Raw genomic sequence first — 16,619 nt, 5'->3', positions numbered from 1 at the left:
ACCACCCACCTGGAGCTCAGTGAACACCACGAAGAATCAAATAAGGGTAAGAAACTCCTCCTCCGAGCGGACGAGGAGATAAAAGGCTTAAAAGCAAAAATAAAACTGTCCAACACGCTCGACGCAGAACAGGAGCGGAGTAGCGACTTGGTACAACGAGTGGCTGACAGCGAAGCAGCCACAACGCAGGCCAAGCAGCAGCTGAGCCAAACAAGAAACCATCTCCAAAATGCACGGCGCGACCTCAACCGAGGTCGGCAATATCGGAAGTTGGCGACCACCCTGAGTCCGACGGTGAAAACACATCTTGACCCAGGCCACACATCTCTAACGCATCGGACCATCCGCGCCGCCTCCTGGTCAGCCCAATGAGGATCCCCCGAACCAGAGATGCACTCGCCAGACCTTCTGATTTGAATCGACCCACAAATCGCAACCTGGATAAAATTGCCAGGAACATTCCAAAATTTGAGCCGAAATTTGACCAACCACAAAATGCCAGAGCATTTTTAAGATATAGAATGATTTCTATCTAAAAAGTTACCCCATGGTTGATGTTGAAGATAAAATCTACTTAATTAAGGCTACTTCGAGTAGATTGGTTAATTATTTTATCGAACGCCAACTCCCCCATGTCAGAGACGATTACCCAACTCTGTGTCGCCTCTTAGTGGATGAATTTTCTGACGCACTACGCCAAACAGGCTTCGACTACGCCCATACAATCAAGCAGGGAAAAAACAAAACGCCACAACAATATTACCACACCTTGCTGCAGGCATACTTTGCTAATCACAACGATGCAGGCATGGAAGAGGAGGAGCAGTTCAAAAAGCTGTTCCTCAGAAACCTTCACCACAACACCAGTACACACCTCGCGTCGCGGCAGATCCCTCCATGTCCAGCAAACAAATTTGCGATCTCGCCGTCAGAGGCTTCCTGCTGTACAAACAAAATTTGGCAAAATTCTCACCTTGCGAAATGTTCCCGGTGAAAAATAACTCCCATCCATCCATCCATCCATCTTCTCCCGCTTAGCCGTTTCCGGGTCGCGGGGGCAGCATCCTCAGTAGGGAGGCCCAGACTTCCCTCTCCCCGGCCACTTCCTCCAGCTCTTCCGGGGGGGACCCCGAGACGTTCCCAGGCCAGCCGAGAGACATAGTCTCTCCAGCGTTTCCTGGGTCTTCCCGGGGCCTCCTTCTGGAGGGACGTGCCCTGAACGCCTCACTAGGGAGGCGTTCAGGGGGCATCCTAATTAGGTGCCAGATCCACCTCATCTGGCTCTTCTCAATGCGGAGGAGCAGCGACTCTACTTTGAGCCCCTCCCGAATGACTGAGCTTCTCACCCTATCTCTAAGGGAGAGCCCAGCCACCCTACGGAGGAAACTCATTTCGGCCGCTTGTACCCGTGATCTTGTTCTTTCGGTCATGACCCAAAGTTCATGACCATAGGTGAGGGTTGGAACGTAGACCGACCTGTAAATAGAGAGCTTCGCTTTTTGGCTCAGCTCCCTCTTTACAATGACGGACTGGTGCAGACTCCGCATCACTGCAGACGCTGCACCAATCCGCCTGTCGATCTCTCGCTCCATCCTTCCCTCACTCGTGAACAAGACCCCGAGGTACTTGAACTCCTCCACCTGGGGCAGAACCTCATCTCCAACCCGGAGAAGGCACTCCACCTTTTTCCGGTCGAGAAAAATAACTCCCACTCACTGCAATTGGAAGGCATTCAAAAGACACCCGTTGTTCCTCAAGAGCCTCCACCGCAAGCACCACAGACCCCTCCGCGGTACAACCAGAAACCGTACCACGGAATAAAGCCAAAACGGTAACAAGATAGCACCGATTATAGACATTATACGCCAAGACAAAACTTTTGGCGCCAAAATTTTCAACCCAACCCGCACCATCAAGATCGCCAACCGCGACCACCGTGGTATGATAACGACCGTTCTGACCAGTGGGAGAGACGCAATGCCAAACGCCGAACACCTCCACCCAGAAACGAACACTCAAAACCTCGGTATCACAAAAATAATCAAAGGTCATACGACCAGCAGCCAAACCGATCAAGATCAGACGATGAATCTAATGAAATAGAAAGTTTAGAAATTAGGTTATCTAACCAAATTGCTAAAGAAATGGCGTCCATCAGGAAAATGTTCGAACAGATGAGAGATGATGAAATCAATGGAAAGCCAAAACAATGAAAACGCAAAGATGACGATGATCCGCCTAGTGCTGTCTTGCTGGTGCAAACACATGCACCAGACCGCCTCTTTTCCGATGGACATTAGCCCATCAAAAATGAACCACCGAGTCACCAATTCTTGTGTGACCTTTTTGAAAAAGGGGTCGCCCGAAAATTTTAGATATCAGCCACTTTTGAAGGTGTGCTCACCAACGACGCCTTACTTGACACAGGAGCAGACATATCCCTCATGTCCGCCCAACTTTTCAACAAGCTGCGCAGCCATGCACAGGACAACCTTAAGTTGACACTCCAAGAATGCCACCATGACATTGAACCCTACTGTGACAATGCCGCCGTTATGACAAAGAAGGCTCTCGTACAAGTCACCATAGGTCAGCTGACTCTGGTGCACCCGTTTTACATCTCGGACCACAACCAGATCCCTCTTCTCATAGGTATCAATCTGCTCAACCGATTTGAGCCCCTGATTGACTTTCATAATCTGAAAATCTGGGCTCAAGTCAGGCAACCACTGCCGCTGCAGCATGCACGGAGTTCAGTGCTACCAACTGAACCACTCTCAGGCTCTAAAGGAGACCCCCAGCCAGTCTCCGGCCCAAATGCGTCCGGCTACTGATACCGTAGGCCTACTCCAACGACCAGAAGTACCTCCCTGTGTTCGTTCACCAACAGCCCCCTCACTAAAAAAAAACAAATTACATGTTCGCACCAAGCATTGTTGAGGGACACAGAGTAAAATATAGTACACACACCTAGTCTGCCTCTCTGGTCCACTGGCGCCCACTGCCAAGTGGCGCCCCAGAATCGACTCCATGGTCAGAAGGTCTGTCTCCTACGGTGAAATGCAAACGTGCCCCACAGGGGGATCTTGTCCCAATTCCTTTCCAGACAAAGAAACAGGAGAATCCAAGAACAGTTTTTCTCCTGTTATCACCTCTCTGTTATATTACGATCAAAAGGAAACAATCAGTCAATGTTTATATGCTGTTTTCAAACTCTGGATTCCGACCCCCTGCGGATTTGATCACCTCCAGAACCCAAACCAGAGGTCCCACAGGAGGTTGGAATAACACCAGCTTTCCTGCTCAAATGAGAACAAAGAACATGTACTTGTTTGAAAAGTCACAAAAGAAAGGATTATTGGAATGGTTCCTGCAGAAATTTAAATTGCAAATATTGTCTGTCCTATGCCACTCTTCAGGTAATTCAATAACCAACAGAATGTTATTTTTAAAATGTTTCATCATTTAAAAGGTGCTTGAAATATTAGAAAACATCATAAAGCTTAGTTTAAGATATTTACAGTTAACCATATGGTAGATAAAAAGCCTAACGTGAATTTAGACATTCAGGTTTATGAAGTACTAACTATGCTATTTTTCCGTGTCTGGTATCAAACTGTTTCATAATAGATGATATATTAAGATATGATGTTGAAAAGATGTTTTGAAATATGTGGAATTAATTATTAGACATTCTTCTATGTTTAGAAACTCCCCCTGTTGTCTATGTCATTCCACTTCACGCCCACACTTGAAACACACCCACAAGCTGAAAGCAGAGACATTGTGTTGTGTCTTTGTTTATTTGGTTTGTGTTAACTCTCGTCTGTGTTTCAGGGATTCCTGTTTGTGGCTCCACCCCTCAGTGATGTCTGTGTGCTTGGCTGGTGAATGATTAGCTCCCTCGTGTTTTCACCCAGGTGTGGCCCATTCCCAATCAGGCCTCCTCCACTATTTAGCTGAGTGTCTGGACACAGTATGGCTGCGGGATCATTGTGTGTGTTAATGTGTGTTTGTATGTTGGCTCTCCTCCTCGTGTCCTGCTGCGTCTTGGATTTTAGTTTTGATTTTGGATTTTTGAATTAAAGACATGGATTGGTTCCCAGAACGCTATTCCTGCATCCTGCCTCCATCTTTCCCTGCATTTGGGTCCATACCCACCACAGACCGTGACACATTGACCAATCACCGATATGATCGCACAATGATCAACAAAGACACCTCCTCCAAAAGGCGTCTCCAAATTCTTTTAAAAAAAGACTCGCTGCTCCACAAACTTTAGTTTTGGACGCGGGCGTTCAAGCTCACACGTGTTCCCTCATGTTTCCAGTCTTTCATTTCATTTTTCTTTTATTTGGAGTTGCATCAGTTAGACTTTTTAAGAACCTTGCTCGCAGCGAAAGCATAAGACGCAAAAGAGCGTGCCTGAAAGCCGACCTTCCAACATCTGAATCGTGGACCAAACCGTGGTCCCTCTTAGTCTGAAACCTGCGATCTGCGATCATCCCAAAAGGGGATGTGGATCGGCCAATAAAATCACTGCTGTTTAACGAAACAGAACTCAACGGCGGCACGCCAGCACAGCTATACTGCCACACAGACGTTGTTCCTGCAAACCCAGAACATCTCCTGGTCCAAACCAGACCGTATCTCAAGGTATGGACCAGTGAACAATGGACCAATGGTCCAAGTCCACTACAATGGACTTGGACTTGGTTTTATACTGTATATAGCGCTTTATCACCACACTGAAGCAGTCTCAAAGCGCTTTACACATCAATTCATTCACCCAATCACTCTCACATTCACACACCAGTGGGACAGGACTGCCATGCAAGGCGCTAGTCGACCACTGGGAGCAAGGACACTTCGACACATAGTCAGGTACTGGGATCGAACCCCCAACCTCTCGATCAGAAGACGACCCACTACCACCTGAGCCACGGTCGCCCTACAACCTTCCAACAATACAACCTTCCATAACTGCACACTTACCTACACATACAACATGTTCCACATAGTTCAAGTTCATCTCATTCATGTTTGTTCGTCTCCCCTGTCTGTCTTCTCTCTTTGTTTTATGAGCTCGCTTTATGATTTTATTCTATGATTTTACAATAGTTAGTCTAGATTAGTTTAAAATAGTGATTCACTTTACTACATGTAATCCTCACTTTTATTAGCTTAGAAATGCATTTCATCATGGTTTAATCACCGCATTGTTCTTGTTTCTTACTGAATTATGCAAATAAAAGGTTCAACTGTAATCGGTGATTCTTCTGATTTATTAAAGCTGTGTATTTTAGGTGTAGATGTGCTGTACGAATCCACTTCCCTAATTTAACACGTTGTTTAGTCTAAAGAAAAACTTATTTCCTGTTTTGAAGAGGTGGCACCCAGTAATTCGTTGCAGCGGAGAGGTTGGGGTGTTGCCGGCGGATCCGGTGGGCAGAGGAAGGATTGTAAAGATGATGGTACTTTCTAACCTCCTCCATCAAACGCTCGTTAAATCTATCTGCTCCATTGTTGATACAAGTCCTATCTCGCTTGGAAGACTTTAAAAATGGCGGTGTCCGGGTACGACAGACCGGAAAAATAAATAGCAGAAATTAGGTTTTGAGCTGACCAATCACAGCCCTAGCAGGATTTTTGGCCTCAACTCTGACTATGTTTAAGTCCAGGCTGAAAGCATGCTTATTTAATGCTGCCTATAAAATTGATTGTATTTTAACTCATTTTAAACGTAATTGTATTGATTGATTTGTTTTTATTGCTCTTTATTGTATTTTGATTGTGTTTGTGTGTCTGGTGTTGCTGTGAGGCACATTGAGTTGTCTTGTACATGAAATGTGCTATACAAATAAAATTGACTTGACTTGGAAGATGTAATGTAAGGTTACGGGGGAGGGGCTCTACGCCTACGTGCGTTTATGGAGAGGGATTTTACGCAGAACCTTAAATCAGGTTTCAGAAAGCACTAAGCCACAAAAACATGACAAAAATAAAAAATCACCTAAAATCGGAGGTAAGGCTATAGAAAGGCATCATTTTCAAAAATTAAAAAAAAAAAACAAAAAAAAAATTGAGTAAAGACCATCATTAGACTCTAAAAACTACTGTAAATATAATGCACATACTTAAAAAGGATTCAACACAACAGTAATGATTTTATATTGTCGGAGGAATCAGGAGTACCCGGAAAAAACCTACGCAAGCATGGGGACAACATGCAAACTCCACACAGAGAAGACCTGAGTGTCCATCCCAGCGCTTGAACCCAGGACCTTCTTGCTGTGAGGAGGATGTGCTAACCACTACTCCACCATTTTCAACTAATTTATTGTATGAGGGGCGGCAGTAGCTCAGTCCGTAGGGACATGGGTTTGGAACCAGAGTTTCACCGATTCAAGTCCTGGTGCAGACCAAAAAACAAAGTTGTTCAGGTAACTGGAGAGGTGCCAGGGCACCTCTGAGCTCTGCTGAGGTTCCCTTGAGCAAGGCACTGAACCCCAACACTGCTCTGGTGCGCTCCCTTCATTGTAAAAGCAGCCCCACTCTGACATCTCTCCATTAATGCATGTCCACAGGTCCTGTTTGTTCACGTGTGTGATTCGGGACTATGTGTGTGAGAAGTCCCTAAAAATAACAGTGTAATGCAATTTCCCATCAGGGATTAATAAAGTATTTCAAATAAACTAGTGCAGTTTGTTGGTTTTATTCAACCACTAATTTAATTAAATATGTGTATTTTTCAAAAATCCTGAGTTAATAAGAACATTAACTAAGAATAGGAGAGAACCGGAGCTCCCGGTGAAAACCCCCTCAGTTGTACTACTCTAGTTATTCACCAGAGAGGACCAAACATCCACCCATTTCCCCCCACCCCAAATTTTTGGAATGAAAAATACTTCAGCATTTTCTTTTAATGTATCTATTTTACCTTTATTTTACCAGGTCGGTCACTGAGTCAGTGCAGGTTCTGACATGAATTACTCCCTCGCCACTTTGAAATTGCTGCCCTGGGATATCACCAATATCAAAAACTGCCCCTGCATTGAGGACCAGTTCACCTTACCAGTGACGACCTGGTCATAATCGTACTTTAATCCTCTGAAGTCCAGGGTATAACTGGCCATTTTTGACCTCTTTTGATTTTACCTTCATATTTCACCATAAAAACGGTTTAGCTTGCCTTGTTTGGAAGAATTTTTTTCAGAACAACTTAAGGTACTTGAATTTATAGTTACATGATCAATTTGACATCATTTATAAACACAATAGACTTAAAGGTCCCTTGTCATGCTATTTTTCACCCATCTCCATTTGTTCTAAGAACCCCAAAAACATAGTATTTGAGGTTTATTTTCCAAAACTCACCTGTTTTCCAGAGTTTTAGCCTCTGAAAAATCACTTTCTGACCAACTCTACACAAACAGGCTGATTTGCGTCCGACTTATGCACATTCATGAGTGGGCGTGTCTATAGACGGGACACTGACTTCCTCCTCCCCGCACGGTGATGTAGGGCCAGAGGACGGCCTGCCCTCCTCCCACCCACTCCGTAGTCGAGCTCATGCTGCTTTATAAACACGAGACAGAGCGTAGAGGTGGGGCGTTCGCCGGCACATCTGTTGTTTACATGTCAATCACGGCAGGGACCTTCTTGGAGGCGCGGCTTCTCCAGCTCATTGCTGCGTCAAATTCGTCATCAAAGTTTGGGCTCGCCCTGTAGTAGGAAAATCACCTTCTAACTAACGATTGATGAAATCAATGAAAAAACACTTTGGGCATGTGTATGAAGCCCAAATAGCACTTTTATCATGTTTAAAGCACAGAAAAGATGGTTTAGCGTAACATGGGCCCTTTAAAATCACACAAAAACACAGAATTCTTTAACAAACTAATTTGATGAATGGGAATGCAAATATAAAGTGTAATTATCAATAACATCCACAAGTTTACAAAAAAAAGTGATATTCAACAATTTACATAAAAAGCAGAAAATGCCTCTGCTGTTTTTCAAAAACTCATCTTTATTCAGTTTTCTCAAGTCATTGGCAGTATTCTTGATATAATGTTTCAAGGTCTTCCTTGATCACTTGGCATTTTCTTTGAAGTTTTTGAATTTCTCGCAGATTAGCATTTCCTGAAAAACACCTATCGGTGTCTGCTGGTGGCTTTTCTGGCCGTACTAGGAGTTTTGGTGTTGATAGCTCTGTTTTTTCCCAACAGGCTTTTCCAAATGCCTTAGGAAAACCTGTGTTGGTGAAGACTGTGAGTTTACCCATCATCCCTGCAACGATGAACTTTTTGCAATCCTCGTCACACACAACACTTTTAACTGGAGATCGTTCCACTTGCCAGGCGTTCGGCTGTCGAGGTGGGCATACCGACACAGAGTATTTACCCATGGTTAAAAACGGCCCCTGGATTGGATGGCCTTCAAGAGCAAAGGTTTGAATGTCCCACAGACAAACCTTTCCCGTGCTATCGCCGGTTATCAGCGTGTGCTCTGTAGGGTCAGTGGACCAGGATGTAATAGTGGCACCTTCTTCAGTCACTGCCAGGAATTTTACAAGTAGGCCCCGTTTGAGAGACCAAGCACAGATGTAGCCCTCTGAAGTAGTCAACAGTGTGGCTGTGTGAAGAGACTCTTCCCTGGTTTTTAAACACTTAACAAGGTAACTGGTCTTATTCACAGTGGTCCTAGTAGAGCTTCTAGCAAAATACAGTGTGCTTGCACTAAGTGTATCCCTGTATCCTTGATATTCTTCTGTAGCGACAAATCCTTGAGGGAAAACTCCTCCAATAATACAAAAGCAAACCTCTTCAGTTTTCACATCCCAGATAACCACGTTTCCTTCACTTGATGCTGTGATTAGATGTTCTTGATGAGTGTCAATGGCAACAATGTCTTTCAGTAAGCCATGATTCAAAATTCTGTGATCCTCTCCTTCGATGTCCAGAACAAACAAGTTGGGGTTATTCTTAACAGAGACAAACAGTCGATTGTTCTTGCATACGAACCCAGTCGACTCATTGGGCAATGTGGGGTAAAGAATTGGCAGTTGATGTCCATTGTGAAAACTCCATGTTCTCACCTTTCCATCTGGAGAAACTGTGATGAGCTTCCTTTGAGACTCATCAAACAAAAATGCAGTGTGTCCCTCGCTGTTGTCAAAGGTGGCCTTTAACTGCATCACGGCTCGTTCAGTTACTAAGTTCCACACTGTAACCAAACCACCCACAGAAACCGAGACCACTTGCTGAGTGTCCTGGTGGTAAATTACAGAACATATGGGCGTCAAGTGGGAAGGGACGCTTTTCTTTAAAGGTTTTGTTCCTTTGCCAGGACAACGGGCAATTTCTGAATTAGCCAGAAATAGCTCATTATTATACAAGTTGTATGTAATGGTGGAGCATGGCTCTATTTTCATGCCTTCGGGAGAAATAGTCTGTGTACACACCCACTGGGTCTCTCTCCATACACACACTTTCATATCCACAGATATGCTGAGGATTACCCCCTCTTCAATATTGTACACAAGGTGGGTAATTTTTGTGTCCTGGGCTTTCAATTCTTTGATACATTTTGATTTTTTGTTTGGAGACCAAATCCTCATTACTCCATCAGTTCCACCTGTCACCAAAACCTGTGACAGCGTGCAGTACTCAACAGAGCTGAAAGCGGGAAAGCCATCACTTGGGAATATTTTCTTAGTAAATTGTTTTAAGAGGTCTGAAGAGAATCTAAGGAGCACCATATTCTTAGATGAGCTGCTACAGACAGCTATTGAATTGAGCTCGGGAATGAACTTCACGGAGGAGCACGTCTCTTTGAAGACAGGGACACAAATGCACTGGTGCTTTGGATTGTTGGCTTTCAGCAGAGTTGAGACGTAAGCTGTCGGATATTCCCAAAGTTTAGTTTTTCTAAACAAAGATTTGTCAAAGATGTCATTCATATTGACTTTACTGGTTGTGAACACATAAAGGTAACCCCTGGTGTCTCCAAAGGTAAATACAGCCCTGTTGCCATCAGACCAGTAATGCATGGTAGTTACTCGGCCATCCTCAACAATCAAACAGTGCTTAACCCAAAAGTCAACAGGGGCCCAAGAGGCATAATAGAAAATCAGCTCATTCTCGAAGGAGGAGACCACCAGCTCTTGGTATTCTTTTAAATAAAGCATATCTGTAATTGTTATTTTTTTTTTGTGTGAATAAGGAAGTGGTGGTTTCTCATTTTCATACAGAGGAAAAACGATTTGATCCTGAAAGTTCTGTGACCATGATACGAGTGAACCTCCTGCTGTGATGGACACGTATTGGCAGTTCTGGTAGGGCCTGTTATCTTTGAAATCCATGTTAGACGCATAGTCATCCAAAGGAACGCATAGCAAACGCACTATTCTTTTAGTGTGCCCAGTCTTTATGATTTCAAAGGGTTTATCAAACAACTGACGGCGGTAAGCAAAACCCTTTCCACTATCGGAAATATAATTTACAACCTGCAGAAGACTGGGTGTACCAGAGTTTTTGGTAATCTTCTCGTGCATTTCTTTTAAATCTTCTTCTTTCACTTGAGGATAGAGTTGAAGCAATGTACTGACAAACTCCTTTTCATTAGTAACATTTTCTTCAGTGAAGGAAGATTGAATGACACAAGTGTCTTCCTTAATATCACCAGTGGAAGACGTGTTTCCTTCAGTTGCCTCCATACTGTGGACGTTATCCTTCAAATGCTCATCGACATCCACCATTTCTCCCATTTGTCTTTAGACCGAGTAGAACCACAATTCCTTCTTTACTCCTTGTAAATTATGGTGCTTACACAGGAGGTATCAAAGGCAAGTGGAACAGGCCAGTTGATGATGTCACTGATGATGTCATACAGGCAGAGCTTTAAATTGTGCCGGCACCTGCCAGAATTTTACTGGCCCTTTGATTGGATCCAGCACGTCATTATCATTTTTTTTCAGCACCTCCTTTGCTTTTAGGTGATTTGATTAAATGTTGAAGTATTATATTTGGACAGTTGTCTTTTATTGAGTGGAAATCACTGGAGATGTTATTGTACACCCAAAATTTAATGTAAAAACTAAGCGAGATTGAGGAAGAGAGGGAAATGTCAGGCCACGCCCACGCTACGCCTAAAGTGTGATTTTGCGCAAAAATTGTATCTTGTCAGCTTGGAAGACGGTAGAAATTGGCTAAAAAGGCAGTTGAATTGAAAGAGCTTTTTCAAAGCCAATAAGTGAAGCTAATCCTGAGGTAAAGTTGTTTCTGTGGAAATCACAGAGCAGCAGCAGCAGTTAGCGTAGCTAGTAGCAGCACCTGTAGCGATGATGCTAATGCAGAAGAACCTGCCTCCAACAGACAGGGCACAGGAGGAGAACTATCCAGGGGACATGAGAATTTTTTTAATTTATTTTTGTATTTCCTATTATCTCACAATGGAGATATTCACTAACCATTCCTGGGGAGCAGTCGGCATCCATTTCGCAGCTGTTCGGGGTTAAGGGACTTGCTCAACATCCCACAGTAGGGATTGAACCGGGAACCCTCTGATTACAAGGCCAGCATCCTTAACCACCCTATAAAGCTAATTGAAATATTAGAAAACATCACAAAGCTTAGTTTAAGATATTTACAGTTAACCATATGGTAGATAAAAAGCCTAACATGAATTTAGACATTCAGGTTTATTAAGTACTAACTATGCTATTTTTCAGCCGTGTCTGGTATTAAACTGGCTGCGATCATCCCAGAAGGGGTTGTGGATCGGCCAATAGAAACGCTGCTGTTTAATTATAATAATCTAATAATTACTTTATTAATCCTTGAAGGGAAATTATGTTACACTCTGTTATTTTTAGGGACATGCTTCTCACACACACAGGCCCGAATCACACACATGCACAAACAGGACCTGTGAACATGCATCAATGGAGAGATGTCAGAGTGGGGCTGCTTTTACAATGAAGGGAGCGTGAAACAGAACTCAACGGCTGCACGCCAGCGCAGCTATACTGCCACACAGACGTTGTTCCTGCAAACCCAGAACGTCTCCAGGTCCAACCCAGACCGTATCTCAAGGTATGGACCAGTGAACAATGGACAAGCAGAACTGACTCACTTAAACTACAATACAACCTTCCATAACTGCACACTTACCTACACACACAACATGTTCCACACAGTTCATCTCATTCATGTTTGTTCGTCTCCCCTGTCTGTCTTCCCTCTTTGTTTTATGAGCTCGCTTTATGATTTTATTCTTTGATTTTACAATAGTTAGTCTAGATTAGTTTAAAATAGTGATTCACTTTACTACATGTAATCCTCACTTTTATTAGCTTAGAAATGCATTTCATCATGGTTTAATCACCTCATTGTTCTCGTTTCTTACTGAATTATGCAAATAAAAGGTTCAACTGTAATCGGTGATTCTTCTGATTTATTAAAGCTGTGTATTTTAGGTGTAGATGTGCTGTACGAATCCACTTCCCTAATTTATTACGTTGTTTTGTCTAAAGAAAAACTTATTTCCTCTTTTGAAGAGGTGGCACCCAGTAATTCGTTGCAGCAGAGAGGTTGGGGTGTTGCCGGCGGATCCGGTGGGCAGAGGAAGGATTGTAAAGATGATGGTACTTTCTAACCTCCTCCATCAAACGCTCGTTAAATCTATCTGCTCCATTGTTGATACAAGTCCTATCTCGCTTGGAAGACTTTAAAAATGGCGGTGTCCGGGTACGACAGACCGGAAAAACAAATAGCAGAAATTAGGTTTTGAGCTGACCAATCACAGCCCTAGCAGGATTTTTGGCCTCAACTCTGACTATGTTTAGGTCCAGGCTGAAAGCATGCTTATTTAATGCTGCCTATGGCAATTGATTGTATTTTAACTCATTTTAAACGTAATTGTATTGATTGATTTGTTTTTATTGCTCTTTATTGTATTTTGATTGTGTTTGTGTGTCTGGTGTTGCTGTGAGGCACATTGAGTTGTCTTGTACATGAAATGTGCTATACAAATAAAATTGACTTGACTTGGAAGATGTAATGTAAGGTTACGGGGGAGGGGCTCTACGCCTACGTGCGTTTATGGAGAGGGATTTTACGCAGAACCTTAAATCAGGTTTCAGAAAGCACTAAGCCACAAAAACATGACAAAAATAAAAAATCACCTAAAATTGGAGGTAAGGCTATAGAAAGGCATAATTTTCAAAATGTAAAAAAAAAACAAAAAAAAAATTGCTTTGGGTGCAAATCCTTGGCGTGTCTCCTTCTCAAGGGAGTGCTTGACTGTTGCTCACTGGTGGGGGGCGTTGCCCCGGCACTTGTACTGTCTGATGGGCAACGGGACCTGGGTTGCTGTCCTTGCACTGGTCTTTGGGTTGGCAGCTGGGGGCACTCTCTCACTGAGGGGGCCTTGCTCAGGGGCTCAGCCTTGTGGGTTTCCAGCGCCAGTGGGGTGCGTTTTTGGTTCAGTGGAGCGCCCTTGGGATCCGGTGGACTCTTCCGGGTCAAAACGCTTTAGGATTTGTTTGGTCTGATAGAATTAAGGTTGCTGATTGGTCTATAGTTAGCCAGTATAGAGGCATTCAGTGTTCTCTTTTTTAACAGAGGTTTCACAGCAGCTACTTTCAGGGATTTTGGTACGGTGCCTGATTGGAATGTGCAGTTAATTATCTGACACTAATCAGTGATAAATGACTTTACAACAGTTTCAAAGAAGTTTGAGGGTATCGTGTCAAGGCAACACGTTGATGGATTCATCTGCTGAACAGTTTCCTCTATTGTTTTTGGGTTCACTGTAATAAACTCTAACATTGTAGTTGACTCATCCCTTCGTGGTTGAAGGTGTTCAAGCTTTTTGTGATTTTGCTGGTTTGTTCTGATGTATGACCTTATTGATTGTATTTTTTCATTGAAATATACAGCAAATTCACTGCATTTTGCAGTTGACAGTAATTCAGGGGCTATCTGATCTGGGGGGGGGGGGGGTTGTGAGCTTTTCAATTACAGAAAACAACGTGAGAGAGTTGTTGACATTTTTGGCAATAATTTCAGAAAAGTATTGCTGCCTTGCTTTGAACAAGCCATCATTGAATTTTCGCAGACTTTTGTATAGTTCTAGATGAATTTGGAGTTTTGTTGATCTCCATTTACGCTCAGCTCTTCTACAGTCAGATTTCAATTTCTGCATTATCTCAGTCCTCCTCCAAGGTGTTTTCTGTGTGTTTGGTATTCTCTTAGTTTTGATTGGAGCCACCACATCTATGATATCACAGACTTTTGTATTAAACTCATCCAAAAGATTATCAACTGTCTCACCACTCAATGTTGGTGTCATTGCTATGGCTTCCATAAACTGTGCATGTGTTGTCATTTATGTACCTTTTCTTTAAACACACATAACTAGGGGGAACAGATGTTACAGTCTCTAGGTCAAAAAAGACACAGAAATGATCAGATAGAGCTAAGTCTCTTACATCAACAGCAGAGATATCAACACCTTTAGAGATAACCAGATCCAAAGTGTGACCTTGAGTGTGTGTCGGACCAGTCACATGTTGTATTGGACCAAAAGTGTCCATTGAAGCATACAGTTCTTTGGCAGTTTTGTCCATGTTATTGTCTACATGAATATTAAAGTCACCTGTTATTATTAAAAAGTTGTATTCAGTGCATACAACTGACAGCAGTTCAGCAAACTCATCCATGAATTCTCCAGAATATTTTGGGGGTCTATAAACAACTAAAAACAGAACTCTTGAATCACCCTTCAGTAAGAATGACATATATTCAAAGGAGATAAAATCACCAAATGTTATTTCTTTGCACTGAAATATTGATTTAAAAATGGCAGCAACTCCATCACCTTTCCTGTAAGTACGACACTTATTAAAATAAATAAAGTCTTGTGGTGAACTTTCATTGAGAATAGTATTACTGATACCATCATTCAACCACGTTTCATTAAGAAATAAAAAGTCTAAGTGATGTGTCAAAATAATATCATCAATTAGCAATTTTAAAGACTCTACTGGAGACACTGGTGGACTCTTGGATGACATGTTACAGTAGTCAAAAGTTTTATGCCTATTAAGATTTTAGTTTTTCTTTAATTTAACAATTTTACCTGTGTTACCTGTCACCGCAGGAATTAAAGAAGCTGCATTAACTCCATAAGGCCCTGACTTTTTATGGTTGTTCCTAAAATTAGAGCTATTGCAGTCCGGACCCAGCACACATCAGACCTGTGTCGCTCTAAGATGAACACAGCTGGCCTGAGGAGAAGAGTGATCCTGGGCCTGGTATCACTGAGGGGGATGGGTGATGCTGATTGGTTCTTTAGAGGAGAAAAGATGGGACCATGGTGGGGTAAAGGGTGGGGTGTCAGTCTTGTGCCTGCCAGAACCTGCTCATTCATCTGGGCAGTTAAATCCAAAAAGGCAGGGGTAGGAGAGAAGCTGGATGAGGTGGAAGTAGATGATTTTGGGGTGAAGCAGGTGGGTCCTGATATGTGGGAGGTGGGTTGTGTCAGGGACTAAGCAGGATCACCAGTGGAAGGGTCACAGGTTCTGGGCGGTCCTGTCAGCACCACACCTGTAGCCACTCTGCTGTTATTCATGTCACCTATATATATTCTGTCTGTGTGCATTACTGTGTTGGTCTGTTAGTCTTTCGTGTCTGGTCTGTCCTAGTCGTCAGTCTAATCCTGCTCTGTAAGAGCATAAAGACATGTCAAGTAACCCTGCCTCTGAGTCCTGCAATTGGCTCCTGCCTGCTATCCGTGACAAGTTGACCTCTTCATTTAGGCAATTTTGAATTTAATTTCTTGATGGAAGCTCTTCGACTCCATGTTCTTTCCTTGTTGTCTTGTTCTCCAATGGTACATGTTGTCCTCTGTCTTTATCAGGACTGATACTGTATCATTAGGTAAGCAGATAACGTTCAAGTTGCTGTTGAACATCTTCTGGGCATCTTTAACAGAAATGTCTTGTTAGGGTTTGCTAAGTTGGACCCATAAACAAACACAACACCCAAAGTGTGGGTCGACGTGAATTTATTTAACAAGTGTCCTCTTGGCTTGGCTTGATCCTGGGAGTGGCTCCAGAGCAGGCTCGGGTACTAGAGGAATAAAAGTCCAGAATCAAAAATAAAACTTGGCAAAGGCATAGACTTCATGATATCTCTAAGCAGAAGTATCGCAACATAGACGGAACAATCCAACGATGAGTGGAGGTGAGTCTGAGGCTTTTGTATTGCAGTGATGAGTAATTGGAGCCAGGTGTGCCTGCTCGGAGTCCACGCCCCACCAGGACCAAGCCTAAAAGAAATACAAAGAGCCACAAGAGGGAGACAAAAACAGGCACATATGGCCAAAAACAACACGTCTCCTACTATCAGTGTGTGAGGTTTTTGCATTGGCCTACCATGTTGCTTCTGTTTTCCTGAAGCATTTTCAGTCTTCGCAGTTCCAGAAGGTTGTGTGTTGACCTCATTGAAGCAAGATCCTAGGTCATTCAGCAGTGGGGCAAATCGATTACCCAGTTCCACATGAAACTGGGTTTGTGCTTTGGTGATATTCCTGCCTTTAACAGATGTCCA

At 43.1% G+C, this 16,619-nt stretch overlaps 1 protein-coding gene across 1 annotated transcript; it reads right to left on the bottom strand.

The window, feature by feature from the left end:
- Positions 1-2,970: 2,970 nt before the first annotated feature.
- Positions 2,971-10,804, bottom strand: LOC114456246 (WD repeat-containing protein on Y chromosome-like). The gene is made up of 2 exons (XM_028437891.1): positions 8,257-10,804; positions 2,971-3,050 (listed from the first exon to the last, which is right to left on the bottom strand). The coding sequence occupies exons 1-2, from the start codon at positions 10,769-10,771 to the stop codon at positions 2,971-2,973; spliced, it is 2,595 nt and encodes an 864-aa protein (XP_028293692.1). The 5' UTR covers positions 10,772-10,804.
- Positions 10,805-16,619: the final 5,815 nt, after the last annotated feature.

The sequence above is a fragment of the Gouania willdenowi genome, chromosome 22 (genome assembly GCF_900634775.1).
Source record: "Gouania willdenowi chromosome 22, fGouWil2.1, whole genome shotgun sequence".
In the NCBI taxonomy this organism is placed as follows: Eukaryota; Metazoa; Chordata; class Actinopteri; order Blenniiformes; family Gobiesocidae; genus Gouania; species Gouania willdenowi.
The sequence above is the reverse complement of the archived record's forward strand: the minus strand, read 5'-3'. Positions and strand labels throughout refer to the sequence as shown.